Source organism: Anarrhichthys ocellatus, unplaced genomic scaffold (genome assembly GCF_004355925.1).
Source record: "Anarrhichthys ocellatus isolate YVR2014 unplaced genomic scaffold, GSC_Weel_1.0 scaffold30, whole genome shotgun sequence".
Lineage (NCBI taxonomy): Eukaryota > Metazoa > Chordata > Actinopteri > Perciformes > Anarhichadidae > Anarrhichthys > Anarrhichthys ocellatus.
Genome location: NW_022280060.1, coordinates 1 through 19791, shown reverse-complemented (window position 1 = coordinate 19791; position 19791 = coordinate 1). Strand labels below are relative to the sequence as shown.

The following is a 19791-nucleotide window of genomic DNA, read 5'->3' as shown; positions in this document are numbered from 1 at the left end:
GTGTGTGTGTGTGTGTGTGTGTGTGTGTGTGTGTGTGTGTGTGTGTGATCGATGGTGAGGAAGTGAGTGACAACACCGTTTTATAGATGTACTCAGCCTGGATCAGAATGGGTGGTGATGGTGGGGGTTTAAACAGCCCACAGAGCCTTTTGTCAAGTGCCCCATCTGTAGCCACTGCATGTAGTGAAGCAATAGATTAGCACTTTATTTCTCCAACCTGCTCTGCCGCCCTCATTCCTCTGTTAGAGTTGTACCGTATGTGTCTTGAGCAGGACCTCCACACAGCTGCTGCACATGCAATTAACCCAGAAACCCACAGGGAGACTTCCTTTCAATACTTTCACGACTGCGTAACGGATCGAAGCAGACAGCAGATCACTGTTTTAGAGTTGAAGGCTAATTGTCAATGTATCCGCTATCCAGGCATATCCTTTCGATTTGATTCAAATATATCACCTGCATCTGTTTGATTGATGAGTACATTACAGACACATGGCCTGGCTGTTGTCTTCATGGTTATATAATGTACGCTTAACGTAATCATGATTATTACACGATCATTGGTTTTAGCAGTGGTGATATATAGGTCAAAGGCCAATTTCATAAAAAAAACTAATTCAGACTAGTCATGAGCCAAGCCTTTGAACCTCAGCTGCTCCCCTGGTGTGAACTCAATGACTTCCCATTGGTGTGACTTTGTTCATTTTGATTTCTTTACCATGCTTCCACATTGAAGCAAGTTGTAGATAGAGCAATTGTGTTGCTGATAATCGCTTCTGTAAAGAATATGGACGACCGATAAGTGCTTTAGGTTGCTGTCACAACACACGTTTTTATTTTTCTGCAACTACACTCCTGGGATAGCCACATTCCTCTTTGTTGTAATATCTTTAATTAGGAAGAGTTTCAAAATGTATTCCTCTCTTTCATAAAGAATGCATGAGACCCTGGCCTCTTTGTCATTAATAAAACATTGAGTATGTAGATCAGAGGGGGTGATGTGCTATTTAAGACTATGTGACAATGTTGCTCCTGTGTGCGTTACGTTCTCTTTTTAAAAAGGCAGAATTTATTATTTCTAGTTCTAGGCACCAGGTTGGCTCTGTGAGTACACCACTTGAGGCAGGTTTTTTTTAATAGCTTCCATACTAATGTTAAGCAGAGAAACAAGTCTGAACATGAGGGAAGTAACCAGTTTGAATTTGTATACAAGACTAATGGGGTTGGCTCAAAGGTTCGCAGTGAAAGAAGGCTTGTATTGAGAGCTTCTATGTGGTTTTTGTCAGCGTAAACGATCGCTGGTCAAACGGCTATAATAATCCCGCCCCATCAACTGAGAGCCCTACATATCCACTCAGCAGCGGACAGTTAGCAGTTTGCCTCTGCTTTGCATTCGAGTGGTTTGCCTGTGTCCACATGCCGGTGACTGTGATGGCTCCTGGCCAGCACTGAGACAGAGTCGAACAGACGCCAACAATATAATGAATGATGTCACGATAAAACTGACAGCTGAGCCGGAACAACAGGCTTCATTTTTGGCTCGCTGTAGTTTTGGTGACAGGCTGCCCAGAGACTGAAGGGATTTTCCGCCGCACTTACTGCTGATCTTGCCATTGAAAGAGGGATGAGGCCCTTTGGCTGATTTCCCACTGTTGGAATTTCAAGCACAGCTCTGAGGGTTACTCTCCGCAATATCAGGGGATGTTTGACATTTAATTCCTGAGAATCTTTCCACATGTTTTAGCAGTATGGATTCAAAAGTCGGATGCTGAGTCTTTCGTAACTGTTGGTCCCATATGGCTCTTTGGTTAATCGGTCAGCTGACATCTCAATCCTACACACAATTTTGCTCTTCTATAAAACCAGGATTATTTATTTTTTTATCATTGATGTGATTCTACAGGAAACATCTTCAGCATGTATCACACATTTTCTAGCAGTCAGACAACATTTGTATCTAAAATATACTGCAAAGGGATCAGATACACTACAAGCCAGTAGAAGCGTCTTCGTCTTCCTTTTTGGTTGGTTCGTCTTGTGAATATGAGCTGGACACAAAATTAGAGCTGGGCACAGTGTTGGCATGGAGTTAAAAATGAGTTTCTTGGGCCTTGATTATGAATTAAATGTGTATGTCACCATAGCAACATTGAAGGTGACGAGAAAAGGCAGCTCGTGGGACGATGGCTCAGTCTCAACTTGAAGTAGTTTGAGGATATAGTCGATTCTTCTGTTTTTAAATATTCATGTCCTGTGCACATTTGAAGACAAACGGACATAATTTTCCTTTTTTTTTCTCCGTCTTGACATTTTGTATTCATGCGCTGTGGATGCGTAGCATCAGCAGGACACCAGAAAGTCATTAAAGCTTGTTCACCCATTGGTGTTTGGCCTTTAATAAAGGTCCTTATTGCTTAATACCACACCACCTTTTCTGTGCCGTGTGTGTATTTTTGTCTCTAGTTTAAAAATAACAAAAAAACAATTTCCTCTTACCCGTGAGTTGTCTCTGAGACACCGTTTGATGCTTGATGCAACGATCACTTCGGAGGAGTTTGTTCATACTTTTTTCGCCTCTCTCTTTATTACCTAAATTAAACGTGTCTCCAGTGCTTCCTGTTAATCGGAAAGCTGCAAACAGGGTTTTAATAGGTGGTCGGAGAAAAAAAGCAACTTTCAATGTTGCTTACCTGCTTGTTGCAGAACCACCTTTTACAGATTTGCAGATTATATTTTCAATACACACACATACGCTGACTGCTGTTATATTCCAGGGATTTAATAAAAAAAAACTAAAAAAACAGACTTTTGTTATGGGAGCACCTACCGACTTATGCTTCTGAGGCACATATTCATTTAGAGATTTCTCTCTTTCCTCCCTGGAGTTGTTTTTTGCAGCTGGTCTTTTATTTGCATACTGTATATGTTTTAGTTTGTCTTAATCGTGACACCATTACTAGAACTTCTCATTTAAAAAGAGTTGTTATGATTCAAGTAATTGTTTACCTATCTGACTGTCTTCCCTTCCCTCTCTTATAGAGTGTGCCCACCTGCTACTGGCCCACAATGCACCAGTGAAGGTGAAGAACGCACAGGGATGGAGTCCCCTTGCTGAGGCCATCAGCTACGGAGATCGACAAATGAGTGAGTATCCGACTGACTGAGAGGCACTGCTCGGCAATACACTGAAACCCCACCGCCGCTGCTACACACTGAGTTGATGTTGGTCAGTAGGCATATTTACGAACATCGATGTGGCTTCAATAAGGTTTCAGTTTGGCATTTCCAGTGTGAAAACCAAACAGTGACGGGGGTGAGAATAGATCCGATCAACAGTCCACGGCACCGGCTCCAAGAGAGGCCATGATGCTGGTCTGCTTACTTTGTCCCTCAGAGAGAGAGAGGGAACATTCCTCAAGGCCCTCTGGCTTTTGTGCTTCGATGAAAGGCAATTCATTAGATGTTTCTCTCTCCCCTCATAGGACGATTATGCACAAGCTCCCGTCTCTCCCATGTTTTCGCCCACAGTTCATAGTTGCTCAAACTTTGATTTAAAAACGCTTTGAATGTTTTAAAAGACTCATTTTAATTTGATGTATCCATGTCAGCCTCTAAAAAAACATGAATGTGAAACCAATCAAGTTTGGTCAGAATTACATTTTTAACATATTGAATATTTAACTTCTGCAAGCGCATTTCCTAAAATGTGCTGCTTTGAAAGCACACCTCATCAGTCTAGCAGTTATCCCCTTTTCTGTAATACACCTTTAAGACTATATTGTTTTTCTATATCTCAAACCCTACTTTTATGTGATAGGTGCATTTAGTCCACTATCTATTTAAAGCTCTTGATACTCTTCTCATGGTAACAGGAAGGCCTGAGGTTTTCTTCTGTGTGGTGGAGCTCTCTAGCAGTGGTGAGGATCAGAATAAGAATGTCTCAAACTGAACAACTGAACTGAACAATACCACTGCTCCAAAACTACCGCCAGACTGAGTTGGCAAAGGGCAACGGAAACCAGAACGCTACTCGCCTAGTGTCAAAACATTTTGCATAAGCAATACGACTATGATAAACCTCGAAGGCAGAATGCAGTTGAAGTTTCTCAAAAAGACTTTCAAGTAGAAATCCACCAGAATGAAATAGTTGGGGCTTATTAGCGCTGCCACTTGGCACCACCATTGAGCAGACTAAAGTGTCTCCTTTGACTGCATCCTCTAACTCTCTAATGCCACTTACCGTACCTTAACAGGTTTACAAGTGTCTCTATTGACTGAAGCCTGTAATGAACTCTGTAGCACTATTTTACTTTACCATTGACGCGTCCTCACCTCGTCTAGCATGTACCATGCCGCTACATGACTTATTGTGTTTAACTTGCGGTTGCTACAGTCACCATTGCTCTTGCACGCTGAATACAGCATGTTTGCTTCTGGTGTCTGAATATTGTCAAAAGACATTCTGGGAAAAACAGAAAATCTCTTGACTGAAGTTATGTAGAAGATGAGACAGGTTGAGGGAAAGTGGTTGTAATATAAAAGTAATGCACAGCACTTCATAACTAAAAACTAGTGCAACAAAGTGTTGCATCAAGAATATATAAGGTTTTTCTTTCAAGTAAGAGGCATGAAAGTACATTGTTTACTGTGGGATCAGTATGTGTGACAAAATAATCTCAACTCAAAGTACACTTATCAGCTTTTTTAAGTCTTCCAAACACATCATACGTTCTTCGTCAGCAAATGTGAACTAAATAAGGGATTGAAACTACGAGGTCATGAAAAAAGCCCCTCTTACCTTGCTCAAACTGGACTTCCTGGATCACATTTCACTATCTCACTTATACCTGATGCGACAAGCCCCAAACGCAGCCCCCTGAATCGTTTTAGGGCAGACTTCAGTCTGAATGCCCAACAAACGCTGTCTTTTAAAAATGGTAGAAGTTATTTTTTTCATTGTCAGAGCAACTTTGGTACTAGACAAATGTGCACCATGCGAGGGACCAAAGTAGGAGGGATTTGAAGACCTCTATGGAATGGCGTTCAAGGAAAGAGGAATTTCACCAGGACTGTACCTGCTTTTCCTGGAAGGGGCCCAGGGAGAGGAGTTTGTAGGCCAGAGCGATGTCGGAGATAAGTAGATAGGCACCTGCTAGCAGACAGGTACACAAGGTCGGTCTGCTGATTATCTGAAGCAAAATAATCTGCCACTGAGAACTGTTGTTGTTGTTTAACCCTCTTTAACTGTTTGTGTTCTTTAATGTCGGTCCAAACCACAGGGCAGGGCCAAAGGGCTGAGCCTGAACACTGTTAAACAATCATACTGGGCCTTCCACATACAGAATTCCACCTGGTTGCCACGATTGCATTAAAGGAGAAAGGTGCTGTAGGAAACTGACTGTTGTAAAGCGCAACAAATGTTGAGTCCCTCACTGGCTTACTCACCAGCAGAGCTCCACCTAGCAGTTATCAGTAAGAGCTGAGTCAGTGCATGTCAGGAGTCTGTGAGGGAAGTGGAGACCTAAGAGCTTTGTTTGTCTGATTTACAGTAAGGCATATGTCCTGAAAACTGGTTACATCATTTAATGTAGTTATAGAGGTCTGGTTCTCCATAAAGTCAGTTTGTCAATTAAATATCGCCCAGGCTGAAGCCGAAGTAAATTATTTTTCCTTCCCTAATAAAGCAGCTTATGAATTTAATCAAACATTAAGAGGTCGCCCTCCTGTGTGTTATCTCCAGTTAATATGGCCCTTTTTGAGTCTTTTTAGATTTCTTGTAAAAATTGATTGAAAATGCTTCAGTACGTGTACCGGTAGTTATTTTTAACTTAATTCAGATTGGACTGTTTGCTGCCTACATTACATTACAGGCATTTAGCAGACGCTTTTATCCAAAGCGACTTACAGCAGATAGTCCTGACTGTCTCTCTTCATTAATGTGTGGAGGTGAAATTATTGAGATCACTCGTCTAATTAACGCCAGTAAAGAGCCCTAATTAGTGTCTCAGTGAATTAACTCCAGCGTGGAGAGTCAGTTTGGTTTAGTGTTAAAGAGGTCGACATTGGTTTGTCGGCCTCTGTTGGCCGGGTGGTCTGTGAGCAGATGGTGAGATTCTACTTTTTTTGCTTGTCCCGCTGAGAGGCAACGAGGATCAGGAGGAGCCCCATCCAGAGCTTGTCCACACTCATTAGGCAGCCGGACCTCAAAGACACCTCGTCCTTTACTCGTGTCTGTGTCAATTGGCACGTGTGTCATCAAGTGTATTAGTGTGTATGTGTGTGTATTGCATGCCTGTCCCGCGCTCTCGTTTGACCATCGAGCCCTCCACACTGCCATGTTGGGATTATCAATAAGACAATATGTAGGACATGTTAGTGTATTGACTCAGCACATGGAGCACAGGAGTTACTTAGGCTGATGTTAATGCCATATGTCCTCTATTGCTTTTCGTCTTATTAAAATGTAGGGCAGTCTGGGTGTTTTATTACTCTTTCCATTAGTTTACAAGTGGCACAGTCATGTCGTCAATGTCGTGCTTCATTAAAGCACCACAATTATGTGCTCACATTCCCGTTGTGAACAGTAAATAACGTTTATGTTTGCTGGTTGGATGTGTCTGTGTTTCTCTTAATCCTCTAAAGTCTCTGCAGCCAGAGGGCTGAAGATCTGTGAATGCTTGTTAGTGTGAGTATGTCTCTACCCCGGGTTGTCATGGTGGTTAAATGTGCAGCTGATTTATAGGGAGCTCCATACCTGCCAGGCTTGTTGCCTTTGCCCTTTATCGCCCTTCCTGGAAACGTTTTGATCCCTGCAGGCAGTGTCGAGGGATTGGCCCGATGCTGCTGGGAGTGTCCCATCTGGCCCCGGAAAGTCAGCGGATCTCTAAGCTAAAAGCCGTCGTTACTGTAAACTGCTGATATTTGCCTTTAGCATGTCACATTGCTGACTGGGTATGCATAGCAAGACAATTCCTGAGATGATGCTGGTGACTCACAGTAGATTCACGCAGGCATAAACGTAAGCCTTTACTTTCCTGAACAGTGCTACATTAAGGCAGCATTCATTTTTGTCACCTTAAAATGGTGTTATGAACATTATATTTACTTTCTCTTTTCTTTCCTCAGTCAACTAATCATGATTAAGGAGAAGCTGTCTTGCATGCCATGTAAAGAATGATGCCAAAACAAGAGAAATATGGTAGAAAAACTAGTTTTTGAATACAGTGAATAAATGTTCTTGGAGCAAGTTAAGTGGTGGGATCGAATTCCATGAAAGCAAAAGGTTATTCGAAAGAATTCACAGTCAGCCGTTATGGGAACAAATAACATTCCTCCAGTACACTTCTTTTACAATTTTCTGTGCTGAAAAATCTCTTAAGCCATTGCTCTTTTTCTACGCTGTGAAAATATGCCTCTTTATTGATGCTTTTTGTCTCACTCGTGCTTCTGTTCTTCTCTTTTTCTTTTTGTCTTCCAGTCACAGCGCTGTTGAGGAAGCTGAAGCAACAGTCCAGGGAGACTGTGGAGGACAAGAGACCCAAGCTGCTGAAAGCCCTGAAAGAAGTAAGTCCGTACTCAGTTTTCTGCTCCTGATGTCTGGACGCTGTTTCTTTGTTTCTGCTCATCGGGTCTTTTTTACTTTTCATTCTGCTCCCCCTCTTGTTGTCCTTTTTCATCTCGTCTTGCTCGTCATCTCAACAAAGCAAAGCCAGGAGCCACACACAAATGCACATTATCGACTAGTCAGACTCTAAGACGTGGTGTTAAACATTGTGTTTAACACCAATGTTTTTGTGGCTGTCTGGTATGATGTCATATGTTCTCTCACACACACACACACACACACACACACACACACACACTCTGTCAACATTTTGTCATGTACAGAAAGATATGTATGCTTTTCTGCCTTTCTGTTTTGTTGTTGCTGCCTAACATGTAGTTATGGAGTACATAATCGTTTGGCGATTTTAGCTTTAGACGTGGTTTTGTGATTTGTTGTGGATGGACATAAAGCCTCATATTTAAGTCCATGTAAACTGAAAGTCTTTGATACACCATTTTTATTTCTACTCTGCAAACATGTCTTGTTAATTGTTTGTACGATTGGTCAAGTTTCTAATTTTTCATCGTTTTTGTTGCATGCAAATGAAATGCATCTTTTGCTTCTAACAATATATAGCATACGAATGGCCCCGTGTTTCCATCTTTTCCACTGGTGTAGTTTCACTTGTGATTGAGATGTATTTGTCTTCATTTCCAGCTCGGAGACTTTTACTTGGAGCTTCACTGGGACTTCCAAAGCTGGGGTGAGTCAAGCCGCACCCTCTGCTTCTTACAATAGTCGCAGAAAACATCATTGTTTCACAGACGCTATCCACTCTGGAAATTTACCGTTCGGAAGAATGTGTCATGACAGGAAAATGTGACTAACTGTCTGGTTAGTGAGTGTTAATCTCTGCCATAAGGGACATTAGCTGAAAATGACTTCCCCTACTGGACATGAATTGACAGAACATCCTGTAATGTTAACATCCATCCTTTTGTTGTTATATCAGGACTATGTGCTTATAGCAGAAGCAGAATTGGGCCTCCAGCTGCACTGAATTTACACATTGACCTGATAATCTGTTACAGAAAGCAGATGGAATATACAGAGTGACTAAATGCATCTGCTGGAGGAGGTGTAGCAGCGTTTTGCTTAGTCAGGACAAGGCTGGCCTCAGATTGTGAGCCAGGACTGAATTCTGTGTACTCACTGTGTCTGTGTGAATTATTGACAAGGTGGACACGGTTATGTAATGGACGCACAAGGGTAACTCAATGTACACTGGTTGCGTAACAGTGTATTTGTAATGGAATTTGTGTAGAAAGTAAATTATTTGTAGGTTAGAGAGATTAAGATTTATGTGCTTAGAGAAGCATCTGGTTTAAAACCAACACAGTCACAGATCTGAGACCGTCGCAGGGATTTGTTTTTGAATGCGGCCCTTCACGGAATCATTTTGGACTGTTAAAATACCTCTGGCATTTTACGCAATGATAGAACAGCGAGGAAAGTGTCTGTCTTTCATGCTCATGCTACTGAGGCCTTGAGCAGGATGATGATGATAGTCTTTGCTGTTGAGTGAGCTTTCTAAATTCAGACGTTGTTTTCCATGTCCTCACTGTTTCTTGTCATGTTGCAGTGCCTTTGCTCTCCAGAATCCTACCTTCAGATGCATGTAAGATCTACAAGCAGGGCCTCAACATCAGGCACGTCCCGTCAATATATGTATTGTATGTATGTTTAAAAAGTGTGATGTTTGAAGACGAACAAAGAGAACTCAACAGCTGCTTTGGAAACATGGAAACCACATCATATTAAACAGTATATTTTTGAGACAACCTTTTATCAAGGTACTCTATTACTTTTGAGTCTTACTACTTCATCTGCTAAAAACAACCTCTCCCCTATTTCTCCTCTCTCCTTTCTCTCTACCTCCGTTTTCTCCCCTCAACCTAATTTGGTTAACTAGATTGGGTATATGTGGAAACTAGACAGGGATGCCTATGACCACTGATCTTTTACTTCTGTTTTTTCAATTAATGTCAGGGGCCTCATAGAAAGGAGAGTTACAGTAATGTGCTGCCGAGCTCGCTTACAAAGGGCACCAGCCAAAATTTGTCAGTCTGAAGCTGACACAAAATCACATCAATGAATCTACAGCAGGAATCCACCATGTTGTGTTTTATGGTCTTGTGGGCAGAAATCTAACACCAGGCAGCGTTCAACAGCCCTGAGGTTCAGCACAGCAACACTCGGGTTCCAGTTTTATTACTCAGTCATATCGTAGACAAACCCTGGCAGCCCTTTATTCAGCACATGCAGATGCTTCTGTATCTGTGTATCATAACATATCAACTACTTCTATTTGAAGAATGAACTCTGCAGATAAAAGTGTGTTTGAGCATCTGCAAGCTGGAGCGTGTCATTGTTCTCTGAAACTGATCCTGGCTGTCTAATTTGGTATTCAAAATGCCCTCTTATTATCCTGGAGTTGCAGGGAGAGAGACAAAGGGGGAGAGAGAGTGAAAGGAAAAAACTGTCACAGCAAGTTCATTTACATTCTAGTGCTTAGGTGTGTCAGGCCTGTCGTATACCTACCCATAGCACCTACCACGTTGTGTCTGGTCTTCAAAAACAGATCAGCTGTTCTCTTTGCTGGCTAATTCCATGACCACTCACTTTGACAAAGTGGAAAAATTGGCGATAATTACCATACACATTGTTTCTAAACTCTCAGAGCAAAGGTGTGACATCCATCACAGTTTTTTCTTTTCGTGTACAGTTTTGACACTGTGTTTGCTGACGTGTTGGTGGTGGCCAAAGTGAATCTCAGTGCAGCTCTTTTGCCGTCATCCTCTCGTTTCCTTGTTTGTCTGTCTTCTCCTTTCATGTATCTAAAGTTCCCACACTAAACCTGCTCTCTGTATGTGAATATATATGTGTGTGCGTGTTGTTGAGTGTAGATTGGACACTACCTTGATCGACTTCACGGACATGAAGTGTCAACGCGGGGACCTCAGTTTCATCTTCAATGGCAACGCCATCCCCTCCGAGTCTTTTGTTGTGCTGGACAACGAACAGAAAGTCTACCAGCGGATACACCACGAGGTGTGTGAGACACATGCTGATACAAGACTGAAAGACTCTCTTGCAGCCTCTGAAGTTTGCAGTGTTCATAACAACCCACATAACAGTGTTCTGACAGTGTTCTTTGCACAATCTGCCCACTAATTATTGAAATATCTTGTGTTGGATGCCTCTTTAGTTTCCTGACACTGTCCTGTATTTTCAGGAGTCCGAGATGGAGACAGAGGAGGAAGTGGACATACTGATGAGCAGCGACGTGTACTCCGCAACTCTCTCCACCAAGTCCATCACCTTCTCCAGGGCGCAGTCCGGCTGGCTGTTCAGAGAGGACAAGACGGTCGGTGGCTGTTGTTGTTTGGCCGTCCAAAATGTTTAACTAACCCATTAAAAGATGTAATAGGAGTTTGAGCTCCAACTAAATAAGGCTCCTAAAATCAAGAATCAAAGTCTTAAACCTGTGAGGGAAACCTTCTAGTGTAGCTTAAAAAAAAAAAAAATGCAGTGGCAGAGAAAATGGTTCAACATGAAAGTCCTCCCTGGCTACATGTTCTTATCGTGATGTTACTCCCACCACCACAGCTTTTCCAAAGCAGCTGTGGGTCACAGGGTTTCACCTAGATGTGTCATTTAGGGAATTGTTTGTAGCTTTGACCCAGACAGAAAGTTGGCAATTTCATCAATTGTCTGGATAAGGCAGGAGATGGAAGCTACACAGATAAATATCAGAATGTGTATTACAGATTATGTGTAACATCAGTTGCAATACATGATTCTTGGTGAACTCAAAAGGAACCCAGACTGTTGAACCCATAACAACATGTTTGACCTGAAAAACATTGACAATATAAAAGGCATAAAATATTAGGTCTGGTCTGGGAAGTGCTCTGACAATGTTCTAGATGTGCTGACTTGTAAAAATCAATGGAAAGAAAAACATACGGATCCCTGTACTCTCACTTTTTACTTTTACTTTTAAGCAATAATGCAGGCAAAGTAAATATAGCAGATAAATTAGCAGTAGTTTGACATGTCTGGACAGAATCCGACTCTTTTCTTTTGCTCCTTTTTCTTTTTCTTTCCATCTTTTATAGGTAAAACAATTTGGTCACCATTATATGTTATTAGCCTGACCTGTAAATGTTGTCTCTCTGTGCCTTTTTATATCTCACCCCAAAAGCATTCCTCTGTCAGCATATGACTCTTGTTTCAGAACCACAGTTCTGCTATTCTTTGCTATAGACTCTGTCCACTTCCCTGATCATATTTCCTGCACTACATCTCCCATACCAGGCAGCAAAGACGGTAAATAAATCAATGATAACCCCAGGAAGGAACCACAGGTGATAGGCTCAGAGTTGAACAACAACACAGGCAGGGCAGGGGCCACGAAGGTGGTGGATGAGTTATGAGGCTATTGCTTTCTGTCCTCTTGACATGTTCAAAAAGGAAATTGGTGAGTCAGCGGGGGGACTTATCTAACAGTTTCCTCTACCTCCCAGGAGCGCGTGGGAAACTTTCTGGCAGACTTTTACTCTGTGAACGGCCTGGTGCTCGAGTCCAGGAAGAGACGGGAACATCTGAGCGAGGAGGACATCTTGAGGAACAAAGCCATCATGGAGAGCCTGAGCAAAGGAGGGAATCTCATAGAGCAGAACTTTGAGGTGAGTGGGGCTTCTAATATGGCTGATGGTTACTTCATTTCAGCAGAGAGACTTCTACCAGAGGCTCAAATGTACAGCCTTAGACCACAATGCCCCCGCTATCATCACCCATGATTTGATTATTGGGGTTATCAGGCCCCATGAAGCATCACATCACAAACACTTATCATAGATTGTTACTTGACACCTGCATGTTGATAACATGTTACACCGGATCCAATGACTAACATCCACCTTGACATTCTTAAAAAAAGGCACAGAATCTTTACTGACTCAACATTTCCAGGAACTGTAGAACCAGAGGAACTAAAAGCCTCTTTGCTGTTTTCTTATTTGTGCTTCCTCAGAAGATTAGGCAAACTAGAGTCAGCCTGACTTAAACTTGCACTTTTTTTCTGTTGCCTTCGATTGGCCAAACTGTGACAGATAGTCACAGACATTGAGAATCTTTGTCTCACTTTGACTCACTGCAAGGTAAACCAAGTGGAGCGTGGCTCTGTCGATAAACATCCTGTTTACTTATGCCTGCAGCGTAACGTCCAGTCCAGTCCCGAAACTGTCCTGTCCCGCTGGAACCTTGGGGTAGGAAACGAGTCTCAGACAGAATAAACCTCACAGTTCTCACTACTGTGTCTGTACAAAAATCAATCCTGTAGAAACATCACGGAGATCCTGCCAGAACCTGTCAATAAACTGTGCATGGTGTATGGAAACATTCCTGTCGTAATGTTGTTTCTTTGATGTTTTATTTGTTTGGGACATGAAAACAGAATGAAAAGCTGCCCTCGATCTCTCACTGAGACAGTCTCCCCCCCCCCCCCCCCCCCCCTCCTCATCCACAATGCATGGACTTGAGTCCCAGCACAGCCACCTAGTGGCTACAAAGCTTCACATTCACAGGGATGACTCTACCACCCACCATCCCCTCACTATAGTACGTTCTAGAGTTTGCTTAGCAAGCTCTTGTCTTTACACTGACCATAAAGCCAGTCGCAAAGTCAAAGCCTCTCAACACTCAATGGGTGCCTTGTTAACTGGTTGTTTTTTGTCGACTCCCACTTGTTCTGTGCTGGGCTTTGTCTCTTCACAGTGTCCTCTGTTGCCTGTCGGTGTGTTTACACTCATTTAAATCAGTGCCCACTCATGTTTAAAGTGAAAAAGCCTGTAGTTTAGTGGGTCTTGGTGTCAATGTAGGAATAGTTTCTCCTTCCACCTCAGTGGAAAATGATACATGGAAAGTCTGTGACAGGGGGAAAGAAAAGCAGCAGCGGTGACGTAGCTTTGTTTACAGCAGTGAAGGAGAGCGGGTCAGATGTGCGCCTGTGGACACAGGGAAGCGTGGGGGGGCTTTTAAACAGGGCTTCACACTATTGATCAAATGGATGAGGGCTTAAACCCTCGGTGCAATGGAAGGGTGGGACCGGCATACCGGCAGATCTGTGTGTTCTCTGTCCTCGACACAACAACACGCCAGAGCTGATACGCACAGGGTGACGGCGAGCACTTGGCAAGGCCGCAGCCCACAGTGACAACAGCAAAACATCTGTGATGATTGCAGTGTAGGTGGGAACTAAGATATCGATATATCGTTTGTATTCACGCTACACACGGCTGACTCTTGGCACTGTCAGGTGTCTCATCATCCACGTTATTCTGCCCTAGTGCCTTATTTACTGCTCACAAAAGAGCGGTCAGCTGGTGTGGTTCAGTGTGAACATTGGCAAGAACAATGAGTTCATTTTAGCAGAAAGTACATTTTATGAGAAACAGGAACTAAGTTCTATTCAGGGTCAGTAAGAGCAGAACGTCCAAACTCTTAGTTTATTCAAGAAGGCAGAGGTGAAATAATTTTCCTTCGATTAGTTGATGAGAGCACAGAGCACAGTATTTTGAATGATTAATGAAAGGACAACAATCATATTTTTTTTTTTTTTTTAACCACTGGAAGCAAATCTTCCAATAAGGCTCAGAAAAACTGGCCCTGCTTTTATTTATGATTGGCTGATGATCTTTCAGTATCCTACAGTGTGCACTGCATCCTTTGGCTTATACATTTGTCCATGTTGGATTCTGATCATAATCATACTATGAGTACTTTTATCTTGTTGTTTCAGCAACGGTTTAACTATTTTTATCGTACATGTTCTGTTTGTCCCCCAAGTCGGGTGTTTGCTTTAGATGTTTTCTTAGTGCACTTAAGAAAAAAGAGAGTAAACAGAAAAAGAAGGTAAACTGTAACAAAAAAGTAAACTCATCAATTATTTGGAAAGTTTCCACCTCAGCAAATATTGATCTTGGCTGTAAATGAAGCCAACTGCAGCCTGAGATGATGTCTTCATTGCTTTTGTTTCATACGGTTTACAGCTGCTGTATATGTAGAAATCAAATCCTGTCGTGTGAATAGAAAAAGGCTTAAGAGCAGGAAACTAGATTAGACTGCACCCTGTGAAATAGTATCACGTCTCAGATATCAGATGTTTAGCGGTGGTGTTCTAAATTATAGTAATTCAGTTACTCTGAAAAGGCAAAACAGCGTCACAGGTTTAGTGATGCACTGGGGCCCTCTAGTGGCCTGTGCTGTGCATGGCGGCGCTCTGTGGGAACAAATCGATATGGACTGATGGATTAGAAAAAAGTGTTTCAATAATATTTAAGAGATTTCACTTTCTTAACTGAGGTCCTCGTGTGACTTTTGTCAAAGTTGCTGCTAAGCAGAAATTGGCAGCTGCATGTTTTACTAACTAACAGCCCATTGTAAATAAAAACCACCTGTGGACAAGCTTAATGTTTGAATATTCTTAGTTTAATCAGTAATCATTATGTTTGGTCTGACATCAGTGTGAATTTTAATCTCTGTGTTTATGTTCTTTTGTGTTTGTCCCTACAGTAGTTTAGTCTTTAGATCTGCCCTTAACATGTTGTGTTTGTTTTCTTTGTGCTCTTCAGCCGGCGAGGAGGCCATCTTTAACTGCCCCTTCACCCAACACGGTTTCCTGGGAAGAATACATTTCTGCTGACAATGGAAGGTAGGTTTTTCAGGGGACACCAGACCATTAAGGAAAAATAATGTTACAGTAATTCAATTTAAGATTAATCAAGATAAAATCCATTTTCAGTATTGACAAAAAAATACATGTGGGAGATTTCTGCATATTAACTAGCTGTAAACTCTTTATCATGAAATTCTAATCTGACAGGTTGTCATTTCTCTCTCTGCTCAGAGCTCCCCATCTAGGAAGAGAGCTGGTCTGCAAAGAGAGCAAGAAAAACTTCAAAGCCACGATAGCCATGAGTCAAGACTTCCCTCTGGGCATCGAATCGTGAGTCTTCTCTTTAACTTTGTATCCAGTTATTAAAAAGCAGGCAGCCATAATTCCCCCATCTTGGTTTCTGTGGTGATCAAAAGAGAAATCTCTGATATGTGCAAACCACAAAAACTATTTTATTGGAAATATTTTCTTTATATATCTGTTTTTGTTTTGTTTTTCTTATTACAGATTGTTTATGTATCAGCAATGTGTTACAGTTCTGTCCTGTGGGCTTCAAATGGTTGATATAATTGCATTTATATAAGCAACAAATGAGGTTGAATGAATACTGTTGAATTGAACATTGAAATAAACTATGACAAACTAATAAATCTAACAAATGATGCCGCTATCTAAGAACCTGTAAATTATGGCCAGTCAAATTTCCCTTATATGGTATTTATTTCAGCTATAACTTTAATTATTGTTAGTGTCTTCTCTACAACCATTGTGTTTGTTTTGTCAGGTTGTTGAATGTTCTGGAGGTGATTGCACCCTTCAAGCACTTTAATAAACTCAGGGAGTTTGTTCAGATGAAGCTCCCTCCTGGCTTTCCTGTCAAACTGGGTAAGTAGATGTAATTCCAAAAAGCATGCTGTGTAAGAGAGATAGGAGATTGAAAGGGACTTTTTTTTCATTTGATATTTAAAATATGGACAGAAATCTATCACAGGCGGGTATAACAAAATGAAACGTGATTCATAATTCTGCTCGTGTCTCCCTGCAGACATCCCTGTTTTTCCTACGATCACAGCCACCGTGACGTTTCAGGAGTTTCGCTATGATGAGTTTGATCAGTCCATTTTTACCATTCCCAACGACTATAAAGAAGACCCTAGCCGCTTCCCTGACCTTTAACCTCTTAAGCTGGAACAGGAAACAAATGTGCAACGAGGGAACATGATGCTACAAAATGTACTTTTCTAATTGAAAAAGGAAACATGGAGGAGAAAAAGAAAATAGTGGTAATTGTTCCTTGACAGTTTATGGATTTCTATCTTCCATCCCAACCCTGAACACAAACAGCAACAAGACAACCAGAGTTTGACATACAGGACTGAAATGCCATCATCAGAGCTGGTGGAGGCCCACTGTGGCAGAGAGGTCGAAATCTCCTGACAGTAACGAGGCGTTTTGAAGCGCAGTGTTGCAGGTTTTTACTTTAATCCAGCAGCTGAGGCAGGAAACTTGGAGCTGAGGGTCTGAAAGGCTCATCAGTGAGAAGGTAAAGTGAGTTTTTGTGTATATGGGGTATAAGCAGAACACAGACAGTCGGTTGATGCTATGTATTTAATTATGTAAGTAATGTTTATAAAGGGAATGTGTTTAACTGACCTGTAGTAAAGCACTGTGGGAGAGGAATTCCACCAAAAATGACTTTTTAGGTCCTTTTTCCTCCTAAAGTAGACTTTTAAAAATGTGGGATATTAGATCTGAGACATAAACTGTATATAATCTAATGCCCACCTGTTAGACAGGTGTGTATGAGAATAAAACCACTACTTTTTTTTTTTTTACACTCAATTCTTTAACAATATCACCCACAGATGTAATGCCACTTGAAATTCACAACATTGAAAATACATTTTGGAAAATGAAGTAGTGTCTTTTGTAGGCTAAAACCCTAAAAATCTGTTTTTGCAGAATTCCTTAAATTGTTTGTGAATGAGTGTGTTTGTGTGTAACATTGGGCATGGAGTTGCATCACTGAACTTTCGGGCACTAATAAGATCCATGACAGCCACTCTACATTCAGCTGAGTTCATAAACACTCATTTTGTGATACACCTTTAATCCTGAATTTGAAATATTATTGTTTAATTAAGGCAATGCTAGAAATACTGCAATTTTTATGGTACCACAAAGTCTTCTCTTAGTTTGTTGGCGTGTGAGCGTGTGTAGGTAATAATATCAAAGCCTTTTGTTTCTTACTACACCTTTTTAAACTGTACAATCATGCTAAAATAACTATGGATTGTATAGTGGGTACATATTAGGGAATGAATGAGTGACGACAACATTCATGCCATTTTTACACCATAACAAGAACCAGTACAGCACAGTATGTAAATACATGTTTTATTACCTATTGTCTTTTATGTTCTCTTTTATTATTCTTTGTGTTGGTGATTTTAAGATGTCCTCTACAAAAGGAACATTTGTGGATATTTGTTTTTTTTTTTTTTTTTTTTTTTTTTTTTTTTTTTTTTTTTTTTTTTTATAAATGTAGCATCATCACGAGTTTGTTGATTTTTTGACGTGGTGGCAGTTGCTATTTTTGTACATACTTGTAATGTTTTAAAGAAAAAAATGAATCTCTTAATTTTTCTGTCATTATTTCCCTTCCGACTATATCTGATAAACCTCATGAACCTCCTACAGGTGTGATTATCAAACAATCAACTTCACAGGGTGAAAAGCACAAAGCATCAGGCTTCCTCTGGAAACAAAGTTATTTGTTTGTAGCTGCTGCTATGGTTCATGAGCCCTTAATTATGTCGGTACCTACAAGTGTTGTGCTCATGTTTGTTGGTTAACTTGCCTGCTCCTGGAGTTTAAAATGGTGTACACAGATGTGGTGGCTCTGTTGTTAGAACAATTGACTTTTTTACATTGTTATTCAGTTTCAGTATAACGAAACGTACATTTAATGCATTTTATACATTAGTTACATTCCTCCGTATGGGCAAGTGCAGCTAACAAAACTGAAAGTGTGCCTCCTTACTGACATCGCTATACATTTCATTTCATGCTCCTTCCTGTGTTCAGCTGCTTGAATTTTCCATGTTTTAAGTAGGAAATATATCATTCATCTACATGTTTGTTGTACAGCAAAGACCGTTGTATAAGTCTGCAAAACTATTTTCATATAAAATGTACTAAAAATTAAAATTCCACATATCTGAAAGAGTTTTTGGACTCGTGTTTTTCACTATGATTTACTGTTTCTTATTAAAACCTTTTTAAAAAGATCATAAGACGTCATAGTATTCTATGAAAATGTCCCAAACAGGTCAATTTTATAGTATACCATAAATAATCAAAAAAAGTCATAGTATAGTATTTCATAAGAACGTCATAGTGTAGTATGCATGTCATAGAAATGTAAAACATGTTATTGTATATAGTATGCAACAAAAATGTCATTATGTATTATGACATGAAAATGTCGAAAAAAATAGTATGCCGTGAAAGATTATAACTGTCGTATGGCATAAAAAGCTCATGGTATAGAACACCACTGAGATTCATGTATGCCATAAACTACATTATAAAAAAGGTATAGTATGTATGCCATTAAAATTTGTATAAAAAGAATAATAGAATAGCATGCCATAAAAGACAATTAAAATATAATAATGTAGTAGGCCATAAAAAATATGAATGATATTGTTAAGAACAAAGTAAAAGTATAGAAAGTCAAATGACTGACTTATATCATAAAATGTACATGTTCCAACATGTAAACAATCTTCTGTCATAATTGTATGTTACAGTAATTCACTTTAAAAAAATATATATAGAGTATGTCATAAAAATGTCGAAATGTAATCGTATTACAGAGGTCTTCAACAGGGGGTCCGCGACCCCTAGGGGGTCTGCGGAGGTACTGCATGGGGTTATGATTATCATGCAATTGACAGACAATGTTGATATTGGCATTGGTATCAGCTGACGAGGTCTGTTTATAAATGGCAGTGGCACGGCCTCTCTGCTCACTGTACCTTGCACATGTTTAAAATAGAAACATGAATATATGAACCTGTGTATTATTTGAATAGCTTAGTATTGAATGTGCAATAAAAAGGTATGTTTATACATGGCACTAGGCCCAGTTTAATATAAAACACCATTTTATACAATATATATAGCCGGGGGTCCCTGCTCCATCTTTCTATCAGTTTGGGGATCCTTGGCCTGAAAAACATTGAAGACCCCTGTCGTATAGTATGTTGTAAAAAATGTCAAAAAACAAAATGTAATGAATTGAATTTGTTTATTTAATTAATTAATTATAATAAAAATATTATAAAAAAGGTCACAGTATGGTCTGTTCCCAAAATTGTGCAGTATAGTTTGTCTTAAAATGTCCAAAAAGTCATAGTATGTTTACAAAAAATAAGAGTGTAGTATATCCATAGCCAAAAATAATAATTATATAGCATCACATGAAGAAAAAGGTATT

The 19791-nt window shown here is 40.4% G+C and overlaps 1 protein-coding gene across 1 annotated transcript in view; it reads left to right on the top strand.

Annotated features, from left to right (window-relative positions):
* Positions 1–17928, top strand: part of LOC116392476 (ankyrin repeat domain-containing protein 13C) — a 22632-nt gene extending 4704 nt beyond the window's left edge. The window contains exons 3-13 of the mRNA XM_031863965.1: positions 3040–3144; positions 7478–7563; positions 8264–8309; positions 9189–9255; positions 10513–10657; positions 10842–10973; positions 12136–12297; positions 15244–15323; positions 15519–15617; positions 16072–16172; positions 16333–17928. Of these exons, the coding sequence (XP_031719825.1) occupies positions 3040–3144; positions 7478–7563; positions 8264–8309; positions 9189–9255; positions 10513–10657; positions 10842–10973; positions 12136–12297; positions 15244–15323; positions 15519–15617; positions 16072–16172; positions 16333–16463 (1154 nt within the window). The 3' untranslated portion in view covers positions 16464–17928. The remainder of the gene's footprint in view (positions 1–3039; positions 3145–7477; positions 7564–8263; positions 8310–9188; positions 9256–10512; positions 10658–10841; positions 10974–12135; positions 12298–15243; positions 15324–15518; positions 15618–16071; positions 16173–16332) is intronic.
* Positions 17929–19791: the final 1863 nt, after the last annotated feature.